General features: G+C 38.3%; 3 protein-coding genes across 5 annotated transcripts; 1 reads left to right on the forward strand and 2 right to left on the reverse strand.

Moving 5' to 3' along the window:
• Window positions 1-8099: 8099 nt before the first annotated feature.
• Window positions 8100-24887, reverse strand: LOC136267869 (fidgetin-like protein 1). 3 transcript variants are annotated; one of them, XM_066063037.1, is made up of 27 exons: window positions 24664-24887; window positions 24552-24617; window positions 24461-24498; window positions 24329-24383; window positions 24071-24110; window positions 23958-24023; window positions 22661-22770; window positions 22539-22608; window positions 22027-22098; window positions 19806-19929; window positions 19674-19753; window positions 19571-19623; window positions 19033-19126; window positions 17748-17857; window positions 17535-17700; window positions 17231-17314; window positions 11593-11696; window positions 11465-11536; window positions 10151-10265; window positions 9862-9962; window positions 9737-9816; window positions 9436-9506; window positions 9217-9378; window positions 8890-8945; window positions 8681-8844; window positions 8403-8503; window positions 8100-8358 (listed from the first exon to the last, which is right to left on the reverse strand). In XM_066063037.1, the coding sequence occupies exons 1-27, from the start codon at window positions 24831-24833 to the stop codon at window positions 8239-8241; spliced, it is 2544 nt and encodes an 847-aa protein (XP_065919109.1). In that variant the 5' UTR covers window positions 24834-24887; the 3' UTR covers window positions 8100-8238. The 3 variants fall into 3 exon arrangements, with proteins under 3 accessions (XP_065919109.1, XP_065919108.1, XP_065919110.1); XM_066063036.1 differs by having other exon boundaries at window positions 24329-24407; XM_066063038.1 differs by lacking the exons at window positions 24329-24383; window positions 24664-24887 and having other exon boundaries at window positions 24552-24597.
• Window positions 14235-15493, reverse strand: LOC136267873 (uncharacterized). Its single transcript, XM_066063043.1, has 5 exons — window positions 15056-15493; window positions 14903-14994; window positions 14673-14848; window positions 14425-14623; window positions 14235-14370 (listed from the first exon to the last, which is right to left on the reverse strand). Exons 1-5 carry the CDS (start codon window positions 15187-15189, stop codon window positions 14300-14302), a joined length of 672 nt encoding a protein of 223 aa, XP_065919115.1. The 5' UTR covers window positions 15190-15493; the 3' UTR covers window positions 14235-14299.
• Window positions 15075-16571, forward strand: LOC136267871 (uncharacterized). Its single transcript, XM_066063041.1, has one exon. The coding sequence runs from the start codon at window positions 15270-15272 to the stop codon at window positions 16410-16412; it is 1143 nt and encodes a 380-aa protein (XP_065919113.1). The 5' UTR covers window positions 15075-15269; the 3' UTR covers window positions 16413-16571.
• Window positions 24888-24891: the final 4 nt, after the last annotated feature.

Raw genomic sequence — 24891 nt, forward strand, 5'->3', positions numbered from 1 at the left:
TGATGGCGGAGAGGGTATGGAACTTGTAGGTTTGCTACAGAGTACAGTACAGCTATTAATGCATTGATCAGAAGTGAACAGTGGCAGATGAAGTAGTTGATATGAGGGGGGGGGGGGGGGGGGCTGACCAGGGGCGGAAATGAACTGAGGCACTACATTGTCTCTGGTTTGGTAAGGTGAGACCAAAAAAAAAGAAAAGGTCACAGCCAGCTGACAATAGCTGCCCACCTCACCAGCTACCCATTTATAGCTGATAAACTATATAAAATCCTTACATAGCTTGCTACACACTGCTCTAATACTGTAACTGCTTTATTAGAGTGACTGCTCTACTAGAGTATCTCAATCTTTATCTCAATTTTCAGTCCCACTCCAAGAAGGATAATTTCGGCATGATATCATTTTGAGGGGGGCTTCAGCCCCCTAGCCCTCCCCCTTTCCGCCGCCTATGGAAGTGAATAAAGGGAGAACAAGGTTATACGTGTAACTGTTGGGAAAAGAAAATATTTTAATAGAGCATTCAAAACTGCATCTCTAATAGAACAGTCATATGTATAGGAAATAATCTGTACTCACCTAACTTATGCCTTTCATGATTTCATATTTGCACAATATTGTATGTGTGAATATTACCAAGACCCAAATTCTTCTCTGTATTGTCATAAGATGTCTAAACCACATGAAACTTGTATTGCAGAATTTGGACAAGTTTTCTAACATCACTATAATAGCTCCAGGTGTGCATGTAGAACTGTTGATCATAAAACTGTGTGTGCACACTGCATGAACTCTTGATGTTACTAGTGACAGTGTCAAATTGTGTAGTTTTTCCTGTAGTGAGTGCACTGGTCTCTTTGCCTGCAATATAGACGTCATTAGCTACATCAGTTGCACATGTGTAGCTAGCAATAGTAATCAAGTAAACCAGACTCTGTAAGACAGTTACTTTATTTGGAATTCAAATATGCACTCAAATTTTGTTGACTGTTCATTGCACATGCATGAAGGAGTTAGTCTCAAAACTTAACCTGTATAGCTGAAGTGTATAGTGGCTATGGTGAAACTCAGTGTACATATTGGTAGTGTCCCTTTATGTTTGTGTTAGAATGCCGATATCCTTGCTGGAATTTCATTCCTATGTATTCGGTTGGTTAATCTTACTATTGGGTTTCATCCATTATGTATGCTGGTAGCTAAATTCGCCTGCCCGAAAAATTTGGACCAGGTACTCACAGACTCACCAATGTTTGCCTACATAATGTTAATTAAAATGTGATGGACACAGCTTTCAAGTAGTACTACTTTCAAGAAAGCAGAGCTTCTTTGTATGGCTTTCTTTCATGTGATTGTAATTGTGAGCCAGCTGATCCTATTATGAAACAATTTTACTTTCAGATGTTAACAGAGTTAGCTTTCGATTTATGTGAAAGTGCACTACAATGTTAATGCATCTTTTAGTAAAAACAAGGTGGATTGAGTGATTTTACATGTGATCAAGCTCTATAGACATCTTCAATAATACTCATGATTTATGCACCATTTAATAATAATTTTTTTGTAAGAGCTAACATGTCACAGAACCTTTGTAAACAGTGAAGTAAGTATACAATATAATATAATAGCTGAAGTTCCGTCATAGGCGGAACTAGGAGACACTGTTAGGGGAGGGGAGGTAAGAAAATGTTTATTCCACTAAGAAAAGAAGAATGGAACTCTAGTATTCATTTGCATAACTTTGTTTGGTATGGCTGGATGAATGGGCATACACTTAAACTTTCTAGGACTTTAGTTGGATATCTTCTGAGAAAATTTTAAAATTAGACCTCAAAGGTTCACCGTTGAGCATTATATAAAGATTATAATTATAGCTATGCTTTGTAAAGTATATTAGTTAACCTATCTGATCATGAGATAAAACCTGTTTGATGGTACTATTGTCGTAATTTGCAAAATTATCAACTAATGACACTAGAAGTGCTCTATTAGAGTATCTCGATCTTACTGAACACAAAAATTCAAATTTATTTGCCACACTTTCTGCCCAGTGTACAGTATAGTACATTTATAACTGTTGTCTTCTATTTGACCATTGATTGGCTTTTATACTTCTGAATACAGTGTGAATGCCCCATGATTCCTGTTTCTGGTGTCAATGTGTGGCCCTGTAAGTCCAAGAAAGGCAAGAGAAGGGCCAAGGGGGGGGGATAAGGCCCCCTCCCCTCAGATCTTCAAATTAGGGAATGTTTAATATGGTAGCTACTGATCTGTTTACGAGATTAATCACATAGGGACCGCATGCAGCCCAAACAAACACAAAGAGGGTGTGGCTCGCGAGAACGAGAATGGCTTCAATGTTTGCAGCAGTAGAAATACTAAGTCGTCTCACCATTCCTAGATCTCGGGTGAAGTTCACGGGAGTGACACTAAGTACTAAACGGAGCCTATGGGAAAGTGTCCGAGGCCGAAGTAGAATACGATGGAAAGTTGTGCGCTGGTAAAGAGGTTCACTCCTTACTGCTCCAACTAGCTAGCCCAACAGAAGCGGCTAAAATAAAGGATGATTTATTACGGGAATGTCATCTCTGGAGTACATTACGCCATCCAAACGTCGTGTCATTCCTCGGAATATATTATCCTTCTATTGACGAGTCCGTACTGCCTGCTATGGTGATGGAGAAGATGCAGGAGAGTGTGACGTCACTGGTAGATAAACATCATAATATTCCCTTACTGGTGAAACTGTCAATACTACATGATGTGTCTCTAGGACTGCAGTATCTTCATGGTCGCAATCCTCCAATTGTCCATAAAGACCTGACGCCTAACAACATCCTGGTGACCCCTCATCTTGAAGCAAAGATCACAGGTGTGGCAAAGGCAATGATGACAGGAAATGGTAAGATGATGACTAAAACTCCAGGAACTGGTGTGTTTATGCCCCCAGAGGCATTAGATGATAAGCCAGTATATGGACCACCATTAGATGTGTTCTCTTTTGGAGGTGTGGTCCTCTACATTACTAGCTGACAATGGCCTACTCCAAAAGCTATTAAACAAATTGATCCCAAGACAAAAAGGCAGATATTTTTATCAGAAGTAAAACAACGTCAGCAGTATGTAGATAGAATGACAGGAAACGATACAGATTTGAAGCCATTGATTGTGTCGTGTTTGAATGATGATCCAGTGTTACGTCCTTCAGCAGCAGGATTATCAGAGAAGATCAAGATGATGAAGGAAGAGTACAGCAAGAAGACCACTCGTGATGGGATGGATCCCTTTTCATGGTTGGCTGAGATCAAACTATCACCACAGTTAAAGGTTTGTTAGGAGGACAGTGAAGTTTATATGTGTTAGTATAGTTGTGATGTTGTTAAGCAACAACTGGTCTTGAAGGAATCCACCATACCTGACTTGTCTAGTGGACCAATTAATATCTAATGGAAGGAGGGAGCCCCAGCACCAGAATCCAGAGCAGAGGATGTTGCAGAGGTATATAATGGACTGATTTATGTGGGAGGTGGTGTTTCTAGTGAGATGGAATTTCCAGTGTACACAGCAAACATTTGCAATCCAGACAAGAATACATGGGACACCATTGACACCCCACTTGCAGAATTCACAATGACTGTCTTAATGGGTAAGCTAGTTATTGCTGGTGGATACAATAGGGTTGAACATATCGCCAACGATGTGTTTGTCCTGGAGAACAACCATTGGGAGTACTATACCAAAATGCTTAAGGCGAGAATTGCTGCATTTGCTGTTAGCCACCAGTCATTGATGTTCATAATGGGAGGTCGTATCACTACAGAAATACTCAGTAACGTTGAAGTACTGGATAGTACTACTGGCCGATGGTTCAGATATGATGATCTACCCCAACCTCTATATAATGTACAATATATCATAGTCGGTAACATGGTGTACATGTTACCAATGCAGATATCCTGCCCTCTACAGCAGTGTATGCTGCTCCTCTTGATACATTGCCTATTAACTAAACTGGCAACATCTTGTAGATACTCCATATGGCACATCAGCTGCTGTCGGTCTGAATAACAAATATGTGCTGGTAGTAGGCGGAGAGCTGCGCAGTGGTGATTATGAAATGAAACGTTCTGACAAAGCTTTTGTGCTGAATCTAAAAACCACTAAATGGGTACCAATTGCAACTATTCCACTGGCAGTAACTCATTCAGCTGTGGTTTGGGACAATACTATAGTATGTTCACGTTGAGCTGAATCCTGAGAAACAGCTAAAAATTAAAAGTGCATTTTTTCTCAACAGAGTTAACATTTCTGCCAACCAGATGATTATTGGTAACAGCAAAGGTGTAAACAACAGACACATACGGTTTGGCTCCATTACAAGTTAAGGAAAGGGCCCTAATGGACACTGTACTTATATGGCTTCTCCATAGGAAATGTATTGTTAAAAATTTGATTGGCTGTAAATATTATGTCAAACATTTGAACAACAACATTTGGAAATTTTTTAGCGGGTCAAGCAGTACTACAAATGAGCCAAATTTCAAGATCGTGTGTAATTGCATCCATGAGTTATTAAATGTTTTGAGGATTCAGCTCAACGCGAACGTACTATAGGCTAATACTAATTGGAGGATTTATTGGTTCTGATTCTATTGACAAAATATGGATTGGATTATTCTAGTGGCTAACTAGGTACATTTGCGTCTATTTAACTATAGTCTAATATCTAATAATATTTTTCTACAGCAATCATATTATACTACTTGATACTACTTATGTACATATTGGTGATAGAGAAATAAAAGCCAGCATAACAATATAATATACATGGTAAAGTTGAAGAAAGGCATTAACATGGTTTAGTTCTACTCAACACTGACTTATAGGCAGTCTAATATTATGCTCAAGTACAAATATATACAGCGAAACCTGAGTCAAATATGCCCAAAATTTTTCCCTAAATACTTTCAGAAATTTCCCAAAAATTTCACTTAGCTATTATGATCTTCAGTGTTCCCATATATTATGCTTACATTATGCTCTATAGGTTAATAACTTTTCTTACTTGGAAATATTGGAATAGCAAAGTGGCTCCTATTAGAGAGTATTGATCTAAGGAGTATGTACAATGCATTCGAGTGCTCTTGACTGCTCTATTAGGAAGTATTTCAAGGAAACAAGCTCCTAAGTTCGAAAATAATATGCTGGCATAGCTTTTTATGCTTTTTATTACTGGCATATTACTGCTCTAATCACGTGACCTGTCTCACCGGTCATCATGGACCACCTGCTTAATAGGGTCACAATTGTTTTGTCCTGCAAGTCACTGTACAAATATAGCCATAAACTGGAGCCTCTAGACCCCGTACATGAAGCATGCATGTCTAAAACTGTTAAAGTCATCTAACTAATGAAATAAACAATTGTGCTACCCCACCCCCCACCGTATAGTGCTCAGATATAACTTGGAACCATACATCCATCTCAAGTATGAAGCAACCTTACTGATTGAGTAATAAAAAGGTGCATGGGTTTAGAAGTTGCATAGGATGCTAAAGAACTGCTCTCGAACTATTCAGGAAACATGAGAGCGACCAAATTTGTGGTAAGGAGCATGACTTATAATTATAACTACCTAAAACTACACTAATAATACAACTACTCTAATCAAATGCCCAAAGTAGTCTTGCTGCTAAGGTGTGATCTGAAATAATCTGCATCCTTCTTCTTGACTTCTACACTGTTATCTATCCATGTACAAGCATTCTGCAATATAGCTACTAAAATTCTGTAATTTTCACATAGTGTCCAGCAAGTCAACCACTTACAATTTGTTGACTTTATGTTTCAGATCACCTGCCCACATTGCTATGTCTCACTATAACTACATTTAGCCATTATAATATTATGACATGTGAGTTTTCACCATCTGTACGTTTAATAATTATGTGGCAGTAATAAACTGACTTGCTTACATAGCAGAATTAAAGCAGGCTATAATAATGTATTTTAATAGAGCATTCAGCTAACTAATAAACTGTTAAGTACATGCTAGGGTTATTTCAGTAAAGAGTTTAGTTATATAAGCATAGTTTGTCAACAATTTTAGTTTTAGTGATCTCTCTATTATTATAGATTTAGTTATATGGTTATATATATATAATTCTCTGTGTTGTTATAGTTTCATGAAAACCTTTTAATTTAGTTTTAGACTATTATTTTAGTTATAGTTTTATATGGTGCATAAGACAATCTTTTGGTTTTAGTTATCTTTAGATTTAAATTATTCTGCAGTTATAACATTATGGATTTGCTTTTAAATAATATAATATTTGTCTTACTAAAAGTAGATTTTAGTTTAAACCAAAACAACACTACTGCATGTAAGATTGTAATGGATAATAAGCCGCCTGCCTTATTTAGGTTAACTATCCTGATCAGAAACATAATAAGTGGCCTAATTGTATATTTCATCCATAGCTTTTTGTCCTTCACATAAATGTTAATTTATAGAGTTTATGACTATACAGTATTTTCAGTTTCACTGCTCAATATGCATGCCAGCGTTAGTTGTATATCTTTCTCTCAGCATACATGCAGTTTCTTTACTGTTGATATCTCTGGTATCAAAGAACCTAATATGATATTATGTGAGTTGTGAATAGTATACTGCAAAGTATTCAGTTCCCCTGGCTCCTTGAACAGTACCCAAGAATAGCAACCAGAAATCACAAATCGTGTGAAGATGCATGCTTAGGGTTTCACTACCGCTTGCTGCAGTTGCTTATCTGGATGTAATCATACTAGTTATCTTTTAATGAAGTGGGGAATATATACCTAAATGATATATTCCAAATAATGCGTGCTTTGCTACATTAAATGATAAACTATGCGAGTAGCTTAAGTAACCGGCCTTGCCTTCTTCCACCTATGTCCAATATTACTATCACAAGTATTATACAGCAACTGTTGGTCCTGCACGCATGCAATCTATATTTATTTGTATTCAAACATTGCGCTGAAGATATCTCCCGTCTTGGAAGTTTTCATGGCTTTAGAGTTGATCATTCTTGTTATACATAATTGATGACCTTAACAGAAGACATAATATATGCACCAGACCAACAGAAGCAAGTTGACATTATATTACTAGATTTTCTGAAAGCTTTTGACCCATCAAAATTTGTGGCATTCAAAATACAACTGGATCAAAACATGGCTAACTAAACGACGTGGATCCTCAAATTCAGTATCTGTTTTATCTGGAGTCTTCCAGGGAACAGTCCTCAGCCCTCTGATGCTTTTACACTGTTTACCGTACTGCACATAGTGATCAATTCTCAAGACACCATTATTTTACAGTAAGATATTCACAAGTTATCAGAATGGGCACAAACATGGCAACTAAGATTTTAATGTTATAAGGTGTGTCATAAAATGTACCAGATTATTGTCACCACCATCATTGAACATAGTCAACAATCACAGGTTAACCCACCATGTACAGATAGAATAAATTTAAAACACCTTCCATGGTCACCACATATATCAAAAATAGCCCAATCGAGGCATCCAGAACATTAAACTTTCTGAAAAGAAACTTGAGTAACTGTTCACCAGCAGTTAAAGCATCTTCACATCTTACAACGGTTTGCTCACAAATGGAGTATGCCTCAATAGTTTGAGGTATCCAATATCTATAGGCTAAGTATATAGAAAGGCAAACTACAAGATGGATTATGATGGATTACAATAGACTGCTCAATGGCCAGAACTCCAAACATGAAGAATATCAATCTAGGTTGCAAACACCATATCAAATCACATTATCAGTAACTCATCCAATTATACTTCCTATGACAAGACATACACTCCAGTATCATCCTAATCACTCTACATTATTAACTACCTCTTACCATATATAATATATAGCTCCCTCTCAAGAACCGCAATAAAAGACTGTAACACATTGCCAGCCACCCTCATTTATATTATGTTTTTTGATTCTTTTCCTGAGCATACCAGCTGTCACTTCAACTCTCCTATATTGACTGATATAATATTATGGGACAGGCTATTGGTGATGGGTGGGATGATTAGGAAAGTGAATTGGATCATTCCAATAAGATTATATGTGCACTCTGTTATTCTACACATAGAACATTACATAACACAAAATCGAAATTTTAAAATTAATTTATAGATTGGTTATATGCAGGTCCTTATCGAAATCATTAAATAAAATTATCTTCCACAGCCATAAAGTTTGTTCCATTCTTCGTAAACTTCCAAGTCTTTCACTGATACACTGGGCCGTATGACTGAGAGGGCTTCGATGAAATCTTGATAGACAACAGGCCTTACCTAAACTGTGGTTTAACAAAGGTGCTTAAAGATAGTTAGTTTACCTGGTCAGTGGAAATGTGTTGTATCTCCTCAACACTAATGCTTCTGATGGGGCCCATAGCAGCCTCAGAGCACAAGTTAGCCACATCAGCTCCAGAATAACCTTATTAAATCAAACAACTACTTTATGGATTGTACAACTGTTTGTATGGGAGAGAATATCTAACATTTGGAATAATCAGCAAACACACTGTACACCCTCAGAGTAAAGGCTTATCAACAATTCCCTATCATCATTAGAGAACTTATTTGTACTGGGGGCAGTAACCCACAATCTTACCATCTGTTTGCTGACTGATATTATTGATATCATCATCAGATAAGCTGTGGGGTTGTTGTTGCATTAAGTTCTTCACAATTTGTTTCCTGGCTGCAGCATCAGGGAGGGGAATGTAGAGACGTTTTACTAAACGTCTTCTAGCAGCCTCGTCAATTTCCTGAGGCCTGCACAAGACAATAGTAGAATAAGAGCAAAAGTGTGGACCATACCTATTGGTTGCTCCAACCAGTAATATTCTATCTGAGTTGGCAACAGTGACGCCATCCTGTGCGTGAATCAATGTAGTTATATAACACAATTTACTGGTAAAAGCATTGGTGACAAATTGAACAAATGGCATTCTGGGGAGGTACAGCAAAACCAGCTGGGTCAATAAAATTATTACAGTAAGTGCTCAAATAAGTGAATCTGAATAGATGAAGATCATTTTACAATTATAGGCTTCATCAATTCTACGCTTTGAACAGCTGCCCCCAATTGAGCAGTCACTTACAAACAAGACAACTCATAGACCAAAAGGTCCACCTTTGACATACCAGTTTGATTAAGAATTCAGTTTTCATACGACGAGAGGCTTCATGCTCAGTGTCACTACGTTGTGACAATAAAGAGTCAATTTCATCAATGAAAATTACGGCTGGCTCATAACACCATGCCACAGCAAACAATGCTCTAACCATCTTCTCTCCTTCTCCAATCTAGCAACAGGAGTGTTAATTAACTCAAGCCCACAATTAAAAATAACACCACATTACCCATTTTGATGTTAGTGATGAAGCACTGATACTGAAGAATGTGGCACCAGCTTGACTGGCTATACATTTACCTACAGGTACAATACGGGATAGTGCATGAACCTCAAACCCATGAGGACCACCTAGTGTCTGAAAAGTTTACAACTAAATTGCACACAAAACAAATTTATGAACAATAGAAAACCTATGCTACTCAAACAGAACACTCATGTGATGGATAGCTGGTGTTCTACTGCATATTATTATTATTATTAAAGCTTTACAGTGGCCTGCACATGCAACATATAATTATGTGGCTAACCTATTAGAGTTTTCCCAGTTCCTGGGGGGCCGAATAGAAGAATTCCTTTTGGTGGTCCCCTGAGTCCAGTAAATATATCACTAAATAAGTAAATAAATAATGACTAAATAGAAATACAATCTTACGGTCTCAACATTGGGAACACCACAATCTCTTTAATAGTATTCTTGGCAAACTGTAATCCAGCGATATCATCCCAGTGTACCGGTGCACTGTGGTCCATGATCTGTGTGTGAGCGTACATTATTGAGGGAGTGACTATATTGTGGAATGTGTCACATTTTCACCAAAATGGACATAAGTAGTCAAAAAAAAAAAGAAGTACACAAAACATGAAATTTATGACAAAATTCTACAAATCTTTAAATTGTGAAATTTACTCTTTAAGAAGACTATTATCTGTACTAGACACACCTCATTCATAATCATCTCCACCATTTTTGGTTCAATGTTCTTCAGTCGTTCATCTCCCTCCAGTTCTGGTGGTAACTTTGAACTGGAGTTAGCTGTGCCACTACCACTACCAGGCCTACATTACATTATTAGTCTCTTGTAAAGTTGTTAAGAGCACCAGAAGAGGTGGTCATACATCATAACCCCATGATATAATGTGTGCGTTGTGTGTGTATGTATGTGCATGTTGTGTGTGTGTGTGTGTGCTCTTGTAGAGAGGATATGGTTTTGGCTGCCAGGATGTTTGATGAAGTAGCTAGAGAGCTTGGTCTTACCCTGAGTGTCCCTAAGACGAAGCTGCTGGTTGCTGGGATTGGTCTAACTGGCCCCATTGGAATTGGATGGAGGTATGGTTGTTGATCAATTTAAGTATTTGGGATCATTGGTTGAGGCACGTGGTGGGGTGGTTGGTGAAGCTAGTTGTAGGACTGCACAAGCATCTAGAGCTTTTGGTAGTCTCTGTGATTCTGTATTCACTGCTCAGACTTGATGTTGGAGACCAAGAGGATGGTGTATAGATCTGTAGTGTTGGGAGTGTTGTTATATGGTGCTGCCCCCACCCAAAAAATGGTTAGTAGGTTAGACAGGTTTCACTGATGATGTGTTTGGGTGTTAGCAGATCTATTCGGTGGAAGGAACACCTTACTACTGCTGAGCTGGTTGGTATGGTAGAGAGTATTGGTGACTTACTAACACAGTGCAGGCTAAGATGGTTGGGACATGTTGCTAGAATGTCAGAAACAAACACCTGAAGAAGCTGTTATTTGGCTGGTTCCCTCAGAAACGTCCTGTACATGGTACTAAGCTTCGTTGGAGGGACAAGGGCCGTCAGGATTTGAAGAAGTGTGGGATAGATGAAACATCATGGTATAAGGAAGCTCAGGATTGTACCAGATGGTGTTCACTGTGTACTTATGGACTAGACAAACATGTGATGGCGCCACCTTTAAACAAGACTTTTATTTGTGCCACCTGCCATTGCTCATTTAGGAGAACACAAGATATTGCAAGGCATAAGTGTACCACCACTTGTCCTCATCGAAGATAGGAAAGAGTGACCACATCCCTGGACGGCATCACCTCATGATGGCTGGCTTCAAGTCAAGTGTGTGTGTGTGCATGTGTGTGAAGCATGTACATGCTTTACTTGTTTTTTTTTTAACCACATACACAATGTATTGGAGCTCTGGGAAGCACGCTACAAGAAGTAGGTTGATGAGATTGTGATGATGCATGACCAACCTACACTGAACAGTATTATACAACAACCACTACCTCATCATTCCCACTCTGTTATCATCCTCTTCTCCCTTCACTGGAGGAATAAACTTGTTGCCAACATTACGTCTGTGGTGGACCAGTAGTGAGCAGTGTGATAACTATTCAAATAATTGTGTGTATACCTTGCTCCTAGAGATCTCTTGTTTCCACCATAACTACCACTATTGATCTGTCTATTGCTTGTTCTGTCATATTGTCCACAATCTTTCTTGTGTTGGTTGATGATCTGAAACACATAACACACAGCTGCTATATGTTAGTGCACACGAACTAGCACTGTTGTACGCAGTAGTGTTGCACCGATATGAGATTTTGCTGATATTCCGATAACCGATATTGGATAATAATTTCAAGCCGATAAATGTAACCAATCCAATATAGCACAACATGTCTATCTTGTAGCAATTTTTACTAGAAATTTGATTATGAAGGATAATATTAGCTTTTTTATAGCAGCAGTATTGCTACAACAACAGCTGACAGTACACAGTAATAACAACATTGTAGTGCTGGAAAATGAAACTCGATACATTTGTAAACATCATGAGCATGCATTTCTAAATAAATACATATATATGTATCTGCTGCTTTTTTCATCATGGTGCCGATCCAATACCGATATACAAAAAACACAGCCGATATATGGTTTTTCCAATAACCGATCCGATTATCGGTGCAACACTAGTATGCAGCACATCATCTACCTTATCATCCATATAGAAGCCCAGGTGTTTATTTCCTATAATTCATTTTTAACCCGGCATTTAAACAAGCCCAGCATCTATTCAGAGAGTACACAAGGCAAATTGTGGATGAAGTGGTGCTGAAAGTGCTTATTATAATCAACTTACAGTTCGGAGTCCTCACTTGCTAGTTTCGTGTGGCTAGACCGCTTTTTCTCCGCACGGCGCTTATTGATTGGAAATTATAAGCGCCTGCTCTGAAAAAGGGTCTGGAACGGTTAGCATAGGCAACTCATTTTTAACACCCGGGTGTTAATGATTTCAAACAAGCCTTCACCCACAAGCATTCAATATTTGAATTCTAAATCTTTTTTTGGCACTTGTTCAGTTGAGTCGGGCGAAGGCTTGTTGAATTAACACCCTCCATAGTGGTTGGGGGTGTTAGAAATGAGTTGCCTATGCTAATTGTTCCAGACCCCTTTTCGGAACAGGTGCTTATAATTTCCAATCGATAAGTGCCGTGCAGAGAAAATGCGATCTGGCCACGCGGGACTACTCACTTGCAACAATACATGAGGTGAAACATGTATAGCATAGCGCGTGACTTAGGATTATAGGCTAGTTTTTAGCAGCAAAAATGGACTCAGGCGTGTATTCCAGAAGTACCGGGCATATTATTTGCAGATTTTGAGACCAGCTTTAATATGGATGAATACAGTATACAAACTGTATCAAGCTCAGTATGTGAACATTTTTGCTGTGCTCAGATTTTCTCTTGATCTATTCTATAGAACATACAATTACTCTAATAAAACTAGGGATGGGCAATATACCGATTTTTAGTTGTGCAATATTTTTTAAAACACCGAATCACTAAATATTAACATTCAGTAATACCGCATACCAGGAGAATACCGGAAATTACCAGTTTTCAAATTATTTAAACAGTATTATAACAGAACTTGTTAGCAAGAGTGGAGCAACAGCATAGCATGGGACTAGTAAGGTACTAATGGGAGACCAGTCACAAGTTTATTGGCTCTGTCTAAAAGTTTGTTGGCTAACACCTCCAATTTGTTTTTCCACTTGAAGAGTAAGCACTGCATAGTCTACTATGAGGCTATTGATGCAATGGAAGCTTATACATATTTAGTAACACTGCAATATTTATAATTAAAATACCGTGGTATGATATTGATCAATACCACTCACCTCTAAATAAAATGCACACTATTGAAATGCTCTAATTGAACAGTCACTTGGATGTCAGATAACTGAAGTTTGGATAACTGTTAAGCTTTCAGCCACATAAGTGCTCAGTCACACCTACCCAGTAGGACGAGGAGCTGTCTGTATACTACTGCAATGTTTTAGAATCAGGGGGACAAAACTAGTACCACTGTAACATGTCTCACAAGTGAAGGTGTGGCAGTCCCAAGTCTTATATTTACATAACATCTTTCTCCCTTTACTGCCTGTCCACATTGTTCAACCTCCCATGAAGGCTACCAGGGATACTGAGTAACCCATTCACAAGCCTCTTTATTTAGGTTAGGTGAGTGAACCTCAGGGAAACCTCTAGGACAATAGCAGGGCCTACCTGGTCCAAATCATCCCGCAAGAGAATGCTCATATACATGATGCAGTACACTAATGCACTGTTGTTGGCTTGTAAGACTAACACACTGACCCTGCCTGGTATCCATCACATGGTCAGTAGTGATGGGCAATATTGATATTTTGCCATACGATTATTGTCATGAACAAATATCACGATTATCGTCCACTCAACTCTTGTAATAAAAAAATACTAAACACACTATGAATTGTTAATGGTAACATCACACTGTATTTCTCTGACTATCACGATTATTGCATGATAATTGCTGATTTCGATTATCACTAGTCAATGAAAAGCACATGATGTCGATTATTGCCAATAAAATTATCAGATTATCACGATAATTGAATAATTATCCATCCTTAATGGTCAGGGACAAGGGTGCTGCCATTAGCCACACCACTGGTGTGTACCACAAGGATGTCAGGCATAGCACACACTACACTATACACATACTAACATATTGATCTCTGGCAGTCACAAATCCCAGGTTGGAGTCTTTCTTGCTCTGCTCAGAATCATCAACTACAACACAATCATCATCTTCATCTGGTCTGTGTCTCTTCCTCTGTGGCTGTGATTTCCACTGAGGTCTACTAGCTACCAATAGACACTTGTAACTCTAAACATTACTGAATTTGTACTCATACATGGAAAAGCTCCTTGACTTCTAGTGGGTGTTATTTTCTTGTAGTCGTCATTTGAAACTTGTGCTGTAGCAGGTTTGTATGTAAACGAGTTCCTGGCTTTATGATGGTCAGGAATTAGTTCAGGACTTCTGGGAGAATGGATTGCCTTAGGATCATTATCAATAGCAGGACTTGTATTAGAAAATAACTCTGATTTAAACTACAACAAAATCAGGAATAAATTATGAAAATAAGTAAAAGTGATTTACTTTAATGGTTTCAGCATTAGCTCTTTCCTTGTATCTCTTAACAGCATCCAGTTGTAGAATAGTGTCTAACTTTAGGTTAGATTTCCATTCTCCTGTTGAGGAATACATTGCAAACAAATAGACACAAAACAACATACTGGTGCAATGGTTTGGTCCACTTGAAACTGTTGAACTATCTGTTCAGAAAAGTTAAAGAAATACAGACATTTATCTTTCAAGTTACTACACACTTGCTGCTGGACCTTGCAGCAGTTGTTTCCTATACTCCACGAGTTGGTCTGTGAACATGTTCGTAGTTGGTGACAGAACACCATTGGATGCACTAAACACGTGAGGCGGTTTATATTAGCTGATACCATACAGGTGCAATTTAATTATCTCACTCTTTCAAGTATTCCAGCTCCAAATGGGCTAACTTCATGCGAATCGAATCCAGGTTTGAATGAGACGGGTTTTCTGCGGCAAAAAACTCAGCTCTCTGCCAGTCCGTCAACTCGAATCCCCAAGTTCCCGCCATGAGAAAATAAATAATAGGCTCTAAAATTTTACTAGTTCTAGCGCGTAGTCAAGTGCCACTTGAGAGTGAGGTGTGCAGAAATGGCAAAGAAGTTGTTTAATTCGCTGTTTGGACGTCAACTGAGTTATGGGTCAGAAAACGAAGAGCCTGTCAACTTGCAAGACGCATTTTCGTCTAACACTACTCCTCAACTAGAAGCGTACGATCAGTCCTCGGATCAGCCGCCGATGCAACAACAGCCGCCGATGCAACAACTGCCGCCGATGCAACAACAGTTGAACCTCGGACCACAGTTACAGCTAAAGTCTCAAAAAATCGCTCCACAAACGTATGGGCAAATGCCATCCGCACCAGGAGGGGAAGACATGAACGTTGCCTACAAAGCTTCTAACGTTATCGTACGAGAGCGTATAAAGAAGGAGAACCCTGATGACATAGCCTTGCTTGATTCTGTGGACAAGTCGGACATTATAGTTGTTCGCGGCACATATGATCACATCCATTTGGTACTGGAGGCGATTGGAATCCCTTTCTTGGCAGTGAACCCCGGAGACCTTATGAGAATGAGCTTGCGCCCTGACCAAACCGTCTATGTAAATTGCCCGAGCTCTTTTCCAGCAAATGCCGCCAGAAAGCTGGAGGCATTTGTCAAATCAGGCGGCCAGTTGATAACGACAGACTGGGCCCTCAAACATGTCCTTGAAGTTGCCTTTCCTAAAACTGTCCGACACAATGGTAAGAATTCAGGTGACGAGGTGGTGTCGATTGAAATTGTTGCCAAGGATGATGAGATTTTGAAGGGGTTTATTGACCAGGAGAAGGATGCAGCACCAGTATGGTGGCTTGAATGTTCCTCTTACCCCATTGAGATCTTGGACAAAAAGAAAGTGAAGGTCCTAGTGCGATCAGATGACCTCAAAAGAAAATATGGTGCTGACCCTGTCATCATTTCTTTTGATCATGGTGAAGGAGTTGTTTACCACATGATCAGCCATTTTTATTTGCAACGTAGTGAGACGCGTACCTCTAAGCAATCTCTTGGCACTGTAGCATATGCTGAAGCTCAAAACATGACAGAATCATCGAGGCTTGAAGTGGAGGGTATCACTAAAGGATGTGCCAACCTCAATTATGGGGTGGTGCAGAGTGCTTCCACCTCATCTGAGTTTGTGTCAAGAGGGGTTCTGAAGCAGAAGAGGAAATACGCAAGCAAATTGACATAAATGAAACAATTGTCTGACATTATTTTTGGTAGATTTTTAATGAGATTTTTTTTTGGATTTTTGAAAATAGAGTAAATTTTAATTGATCACAATAATGTATACACTGTTTTCCCTGTACTATGACATATTGGAAGAATAAATAGTTATTTGATCACAGTATGCAAATAAGTATGACGTAAAATATCAACCAAGTTCACATTTACTAATACTCATGTGATGATCCATGTAATGCTAGGCCACTTATTATGTTTTCTGGTTCTGCCTGTCATTTTTTGCTGATGAATGAATTATGCAATCTCATCACACAATGATAGTCAAAAAGTTTATAACTTTTATAATGTTCAAAGGTTTTTATGTCATGCAAGTTTTTACAAATATACCAGTGACATAATATTGACAGGCTTTCAGTATCTATAAGGTTACACTGACTTCGAATATGGTCCCAAGGCATATCCATATCAGGTGGGGCTCCATCACACAGTAGTTAGCTTTAAATACAGTTTCAATACTTTCAAAATAGGTACAGGTGAACATTTTAAATGCATACGTAGGTCAGATGGTATGGAATAAGATAAAAAAATAAAATAAACACATATATACACAGTTACACACAGTACGTACATGACAGATATTATACAGACAATATAGCATTCACAATTATACGTATTCAAATTACTCTGTTTCAACAATTACGAAGAGTTGGGATTAAATATTGCAATTCCAAAATTGAGAATATTTCTTCCTCTGATTTAGGATAAATATATTCTTGCTACAAACACAACGTCCATACTATACTGCCAAGTGTCTCAGGTGCTCACCTTAAATGTGTCGTAAACAGAATGAGCTGTAACAGTCTTGCCACATTTCTTATAAGAATACTGCCTCAATGATCGGTTAAATTGCTATGTGCAAATAGTATGTCAAAACAACTACAAGAGAAAAGTTGTGTGCGTGTAGTGTGTGTGTGTGTAGCGTGTGTGTGTGTAGTGTGCGTGTGTGTGTGTGTGTGTGTGTGTAAGCGTGCGTGCGTAGTGTGTGTGCGTGTGCGTAGTGTGTGCATTGTGTAGTGTGTGCATTTGCCAAGGCAAGTTGTTCTACATATACATTTTGTTTTCAACTCACCTTTGACCCAGTCCAGCTGAGCAGAGCACAGGCATATTGTTTAGGTGGGGCCACTATCAAGTCAACCCTGAACACTTTTTGAGGCCACTTCTCCGTACAGCCACATTGTTCAGCAGATAGCTTCATCACACAGAATGCTTTATCAAGATGATCAAACTTCACTTTCCTTCACAAAATAAATAAACAAAGGACTTTAACTTTGTAGTGACGTACTTTTGTTTCCCATCTGGAGTGTATTTACTAACTGCTTGGTTGGTGTGGTCTAGTTCAGTGCTAGCCAGTGTGTTGTTGCCAGTAGTAATGTCACAATGTATCATCAAACCCTGAATATTAGCATTGATAACTTGACGGGACCTCTTCATTGTAGACACCTTGGAAGTGTCCTTATTAGTGAGGTGTCCTGATTTCAGGGGTCTAAATTAGAGATGGACCGATACCATTTTTTACCAATATTTCCGATACGAGTATTTGTACTGAAATTATTTGCCGATACCGATACTATACATTGAAGCCTAGACAAGTTTATTATAGAGAATTTCATTGTTGTGATACATAGCTAGCTATTAAAATTGATTGATCTCAGTTCAATCAAGTTTTAAAATATTCATTGTGTAACAGCTAAACATGATAGACATCATGGTGGATTACTAATTTCTTGATTTGAGGTAGTTTTCTTGTATGCTTATTGGTAAGGCAATTAATTGTGTGGGCAGCTGATAATTGTTGTTACAGCTTTTCAACCAAACTTTTCATGAAAAAGCAAGCCAAGTAGTCATAAACTTATTTCTTGAGGAACAACTGTACTATAGGTACGTTCATGTTGAGCTGAATCCTGAAAAACAGCTAAAAATTTGAAGTGGATTTTTTCTCAGCAGAGTTAACATTTCAGCCAACCAGATAATTATTGGTAACAGCAAAGGTGTCAACAACAGACACGTACGGTTTGGCTCCATTACAAGTTCAGGAAAGGACTGTAATGGATGGTGTACTTATATGGCTTCCACACAGGAAATGTATTGTGAAAATTTTGATTGGCCATATTATGTCAAACATTTGAACAAAAAGATTACAAAGGATTCATGTGTTCTAATATATTAGAATACACACAGAGCAATTGCAGCAATACTTGGAGAAGAGTAACAGAGGCTTTGTTTCGCTACTTTGATAGCTCAACTAAGTTACTGATTAGCTCAACTAAGTGATTAGCTACTGGAAACTTAGCTAGAGATGGTTTTAATAAAAGTGGTGAGTGTCTACTGTGGCTGGTATCTGTACCTTGTATTACCGATACCGATCTGATACTGGTATCAGTATCAGTCCACCTAATGTGTGTACACTAATACAAATGGGACCATGGACAAGTGTCCTGATTATCATGGTGTCCTTATTAGTGAGGTGTCCTGATTTCAGGGGTCTAAATGTGTGTACACTAATACAAATGAGATCATGGACAAGTATCAGAGTGTCTTTTCTAGATGAGTTTCACTGTAATCGTTACCTTCAGTTTTAGTTTTCCAGTGAAGTCATCTAGTAGTCCGGTAACATCAGGGTGGGAGATTAACAGGTCAACATCATGACTGGCTCCTTTGCCTCTACAAGTAAAATGTGACATAAGTAGGGCTGATGGAAATTAGTCTTCAAGTATTCTCTAGTGTTAACAATGAGTTTATTAATGACAAATACTAACTACTTATGTGGCCTGCCTCGTGTGTACTATAAATATTCATAGATTGTTTTGAAGACTGTCATGTGACTGTCATATGTCTTATTCTACAGGCCATACCTAGCTGTGTTCTCTACGACTGACATTAACCAGTGTACTACTAGTAACATCAATGATGTACACATTACTAGTTCATTTCTTTAACAACACAATGACAGTTAATTATGTGTGGGCAGTTCATGGAGCAGGTAATTGAAAGGTCACTTACCATTAAAAAAAAATCCCAAATAGCTTATTTGTGTGTAAAGTTACCAGCATATAGCCACTTGAGATAGGCTCCAAGTATTTGAGACAGACAACACATAATAAATACCTCCTGTAGCCTCCCACTGCTTCCACTGTGGCACCTGGATAAATTGCAGTTAGCTGTTAATATAAAAAATGTTTGCTTTGTAAGTCTAAACATACTACCTTACTTCTTTCTCAATGAATTCTTTTATACATTGTGTTTGTGTTCTAGTCACTGGCATACTGAGGTCTCCATAGTACTGAAACCCTACAAGTAAATATGCAGTGGTAACTGATACAATTTGAGTACTGTGGTGTACCAAGTTTCTGTACTTCAGTCAGTTCAATGTTATCACACTGTTGTACATCATCCAGTGTTCTTAACCCAAGATTGTACCACTTGTGAGCTGTGGCAGAAGCACAGCCATATATGGAACAAAACAGCTATAACACAAAACAATGGATTTTGTAAATTCAAAGTACCATTGGTCATGGCAAACCTGCATATTGGACACCTTGGGACCGACTAAAGTGTCCTGATTATCAAGGTGTCCTGATTATCAAGGTGATTATCAAGGTGTCCTGATTATCAAGGTGTCCTGATTTCCAGGTCAGTTTACATGCTAACTTTAAAATCATTACCAAGTGTCCAGATTACACAATGTCCTCATTTTCAAATGTCCTGATAACAGGTTCCATTGCATAATGAATTGGTCTTATTAATGAGGTCATGAAGTACACCTCAGCTATGTTCGGGACCTACTTGCCATGGTCACTATAATGAGGTGGTCTTATTAATGAGGTCATGAAGTACACCTCAGCTATGTTCGGGACCTACTTGCCATGGTCACTATAATGAGGTGGTCTTATTAATGAGGTCATGAAGTACACCTCAGCTATGTTCGGGACCTACTTGCCATGGTCACTATAATGAGGTGGTCTTATTAATGAGGTCATGAAGTACACTTTAACCTTATATGGCAACCATGAAGTGTAGGTCCGAAACATGATACACAACAAGAAACTTTGATGAAGAAAAGTTATTGTCAACATCAGTTAGCATCTTATAAAGTTGTCTAGTGGTTGTGTGTGTGTGTGTGCTCTGGTAGCGTGAGGTTAAACTATAAATCAATCAATCAAAAAGTGGGTGTTTAGATTTATGTATGGGTTGTAATTTAATTCCACAAAGCTGACGAAATCAGTCAACTATTTCTTCTATCAAAGGCAAATTTAATTCACTGTTTATCATCACCACCCACACGGTATTTTGAAAGTTTTTATTACTCATCAATATAGTTGATTTTAGGTTGCTTATGAATTCAGTTGAACAATTCACACATGTGATTGCTGAGCTGTTTCCTTTCAATCAAGCTCCTTACTGCATGCAAGCATTCACATGATCATGTGTGCAAATTGTTCAATTGCATTTGCAAGCAACCTGAAATTGATCGTATGATCATCACATGATTCTTGATCACATGTTACTTGAGTTTAATTGCTGTTTCACAATCCTGTTCACAATATAGCTCGGTTGTGCATAGGTGTAGCAAAGGAGCTATACATTATAGGCAGGCCAAAGCCCATTTTTCAAGCCTTCTATTCTAAATCGATTATATCCTAACAGAGCAGTCATAACTATAGACTCTATTAAATCAGGCACAGCTGAGTTGCACAATAAGAAAGCATGTGTCCTAATAATTAAAACTATATTTTGCAGTATGGATGAGTAAGGAAGCAATATCTATACTGAGAATGAAAAGTAGCCAAGAGAAGTTTACAATTACACCATGGTCAGCACTATACTGGTAGCCTGTAGCTACCTACTGCAAAGCGGGGGGAGATATTTTTTGCAGATTGCCACCATCCAAAGTTTTGAAGGGGGAAATTTTTGCTTCTTCAATACTCAAACAATGCCATTTTGATCGAGCTGCAGATATGGAGGATGAAACTTTCGTGGATTGCTGCCAATCTGTGAAAAACGCAAAAAAAAAAAAATTCTCCCTCAAATAACCCCACTATATGGAACACTTGTAAGGCTTAACTGTACTAGATACATGTATTTCTGCAATATAGATTGCTGAGCATAGCAAATTTCCTTAATGATCTTCATAGTGAAAATGATCACCCACTCTCATGCTGTTTTACAATTATCTGACAATTAAACTGTGTCCAAAATTTACTGTACAAGTTGCAGCGTTTGTTAAAGACTGGTTTCCATATAACTGCAATCTCCTGCGTTGTTGCTTGAGTCAGAGGGCCTGCAACTAACCTCCGCGGCCTGTGATGATAGTTGAGATAGATAAACAGTTCACTACACATCTGTATTCTATTCAGTTTGGAAACGAACTTGGAAGCGAAGATATGTTTTCATTTGCTACAATACGGAACATTACAGGACCTTTAAATAAAGTGCATGGTCTATTCACAAAAGAGCAGCATTACCAAAAAAATATTTAGTGAGCACAAACTTGCAAAATGTAGTCAATTCACTACCAAACTACTCACCATACAGTATAGAGTTACTACGTACAACACACTCACCTCCATGGATTGGAACCATTCACTTTTTGTATGTTTCTCTGCCTCCTCAGAAACTCCATTCTCCAATACATCCTAACCATTAGCAACAGTAGTTTATAATTTTTGTATAGTGGAACTTCCCTATAATGGACATTTAGTAACATCTTCCTCTTTCAGAGGTCCAGACTTGTTGGAATCAAAATACATGGAGGTTAGTTTCAAAACTGATCAAAACGTTTCCTATCAAGATTTTGTGCTGCATTGCAAACTGACGTTCATATACAATCCTTAATATATTGTTTGTGGGCTGTAGGTAAGATCATTGTTACATTCAACACTATTACTTATCTCCTGATATTGGACTAATCAACTGTTACCATACATGTACATATATAAAAATTGTCCATTATGTGATTTCTTTATGATTATATGTATCTCTGTAAATACCATAGCGTGACAAAGACACACATACAGTAAGTTGAGTACGCACTATAATAGTCCCCCACAAGCTAAACAGTTATCTCATGACATACCTGGATGACTTGCAGTGAGTGTTTACCAATTCTTGGAAGAGATGTTGCTTCATCAACTGCTTTCATCTTTCTAATCAGACAACAGTAACATTTAAACAGCTACATGCAAGAAAGTTACATACTTGGGAAAAGCTTTAATAGCTGCAGCTGCTCGTCGAAATGCCATGGACCTGGTGTCCCCCGACTTGTAGTCCAAGTGGAGATAATATTTCTCCAACACCTCAAGTGCCTTCTGTTACCAACAAGAATAACCATGCTAAAATCTGTGAATGTGGACACTTGAGGACACCCAGACACTTCCCAAAGCATCCCTTAGTACATATGGAAAATCAGGACGTTTTAGTCTCAAGGTATTATACAGGTTCCACAAAATGTTGTGATACTCCAGCTGTTATTTGCACATTGATTAGGAAGACCTTGGAAATGTGATGGACTGCTACAGCAGTGGAACACTGTAGGGTTGTTTACCAATTTCCTAAAGCTTGTTATATAATAGAGAAATGGAGAATAAACTATGAAACTAATTTTGTGCTCATACAATTAAGTATCTTTGATACTTCTATATTGTACTGTGTCACACCATAGAGCTGGTTACACAGGATAATGTACAAACACTACTGGACTGGACTACTGGACTGATTTTTTGGTTTGTAATTTCATTTTATTACATTCCAGGTATAGGGTTGTGTTTGTTGCTGTATTTGTGAAAAAGAAATGCCTACTTGATACATTCTCCACCAAAGCATCCTATTGCAGACTACTTGCATACATACATAGCACATCCCCTGGTTCAAATTTGAATGGGTGTATTAATAGTAAATTTTAATGCCCATGTTTGATCCATAAATGTAAGCAGTATTGAAGAGAGATAGCCACTGCTAAGATTTGCACAAAGACGTGTAAAATTTTTTAGGAGACTAGATGTTGAAATGATGCACATGTACTAACCCATAATTGAATCTTTCATGGATGCATATAAACACATCAGTGGTTACACTTGTATTGCCTGATATGTATGCCCTCAGACCTTGGGCTGTCGGGCATCCTTCATGCCAGTGTTACAACTATTACATGCATTATGTGTTGTACCACTACTATGTTTGTGTATACAGTGGCTTAGTATCATCATACATGTGCATAATTCTGCAAAAGAATGGGTAGAGAAAGCACATTTCAAAGAAGTAACAATAGGGAAATCAATATAATTTATCGCCAGTACCATAGCTAGTGCAATAATCTTGGGACATGTTACACTCACATTCAAGCAGTTATGACTAAAAGTGTGTTGAAGAGAGTGTAACAGCCAATGTGCTTAACAAAAGTGTTGAAAAATGCAACCAAAAAAACAATAAACACCACTCCAGTATGGTGGTAATACATCACTATACTAAAATGACTGCCATCACCACAGGGACTTACAGTGATGTCTTCATTGTGATGGTGCAGGGGAGTTGGTCTCTCACAAGCGTATGTGTAATCATCATGCTGAAATGATGCATGTGATATGAATGTCGCCAATAACAGATGGGTACCTTTATCACAACTGATGAGGGGTGGACAGGAAACACTCTCCTGTAAAGAGATGTACCCGCATATTATGTGACATTACATACTTGAATAATAAAGTGCAGATAAACCATTCTGGGACAAGACTAGTAACCCACAAGAGAACTGTCACAGATAGAGGAATCTGAAGTGCCACTACAACACCCACTAAGCAAACAATTCTTTTCCCAGTTTATACCAGGTCTCCATTATAATATATTGGAGCAACACACACTCACACTTACAGTGGAATATCCTCATTTTTCACAACATAATTGACAGAAACTGGTAACAGACGACCTTCAGTGAAACAATCAGTTAACCCTACATACTCCAGCTAGCACAACACACCCAACACATCATTACCAGAGACTCACATTCTAACTGTACAACGTGGGCATCCTCTGAGATGGAACTACATACACACAATCACTGTAGCAATAGTCAATGTATTGATACACTTGCTACCTGTCTAGTACTTCGTTCACTTTTTCTCTGGTAGGCAGAGAAGTAACCACGTGTGTAACTGAAGTACTAGTGGTGAGATTGTAAGCAGAATACATTAATATTGCTATCTTACTCTAAACGATCACTAATTTGAAATCCCTTCTTCTTCGCTATTTCTTTCAAATGCTTTAAGCGAGCTGCAGAAATCCGACGATCTATAATGTAGATACATTCTTTAGACGCCTCTTCTAGTTTCTGGCTTTTGACTCCAGCTTTTGGCGGTGAAGCCAGCCGCTTAGACATCGACGCGCATTATTTAGAAATACGCCCATTGGCGTGCACTATATAGAATACAATTTCC

The sequence above is a fragment of the Dysidea avara genome, chromosome 10, assembly GCF_963678975.1.
Source record: "Dysidea avara chromosome 10, odDysAvar1.4, whole genome shotgun sequence".
Classification (NCBI taxonomy): Eukaryota; Metazoa; Porifera; class Demospongiae; order Dictyoceratida; family Dysideidae; genus Dysidea; species Dysidea avara.

Bases quoted from the DNA above. Each gene is read 5' to 3' on its own strand.
- LOC136267873 (XM_066063043.1), bottom strand. From the start codon at position 15,189: ATGGCGGGAACTTGGGGATTCGAGTTGACGGACTGGCAGAGAGCTGAG. The intron at 14,849-14,902 runs GTGTGTAGTAAC...TTTTCTGAACAG, and splicing joins GCTGCAAGGTCCAGCAGCAA to ATAGTTCAACAGTTTCAAGT. The intron at 14,624-14,672 runs GTAAATCACTTT...ATTTTGTTGTAG, and splicing joins CTAATGCTGAAACCATTAAA to TTTAAATCAGAGTTATTTTC.
- LOC136267871 (XM_066063041.1), top strand. From the start codon at position 15,270: ATGGCAAAGAAGTTGTTTAATTCGCTGTTTGGACGTCAACTGAGTTAT.
- LOC136267869 (XM_066063036.1), bottom strand. From the start codon at position 24,833: ATGTCTAAGCGGCTGGCTTCACCGCCAAAAGCTGGAGTCAAAAGCCAG. The intron at 24,408-24,460 runs GTGAGTCTCTGG...TGGAGTATGTAG, and splicing joins CCACGTTGTACAGTTAGAAT to GGTTAACTGATTGTTTCACT. The intron at 19,624-19,673 runs GTAAGGTAGTAT...TTATATTAACAG, and splicing joins AAGAATTCATTGAGAAAGAA to CTAACTGCAATTTATCCAGG.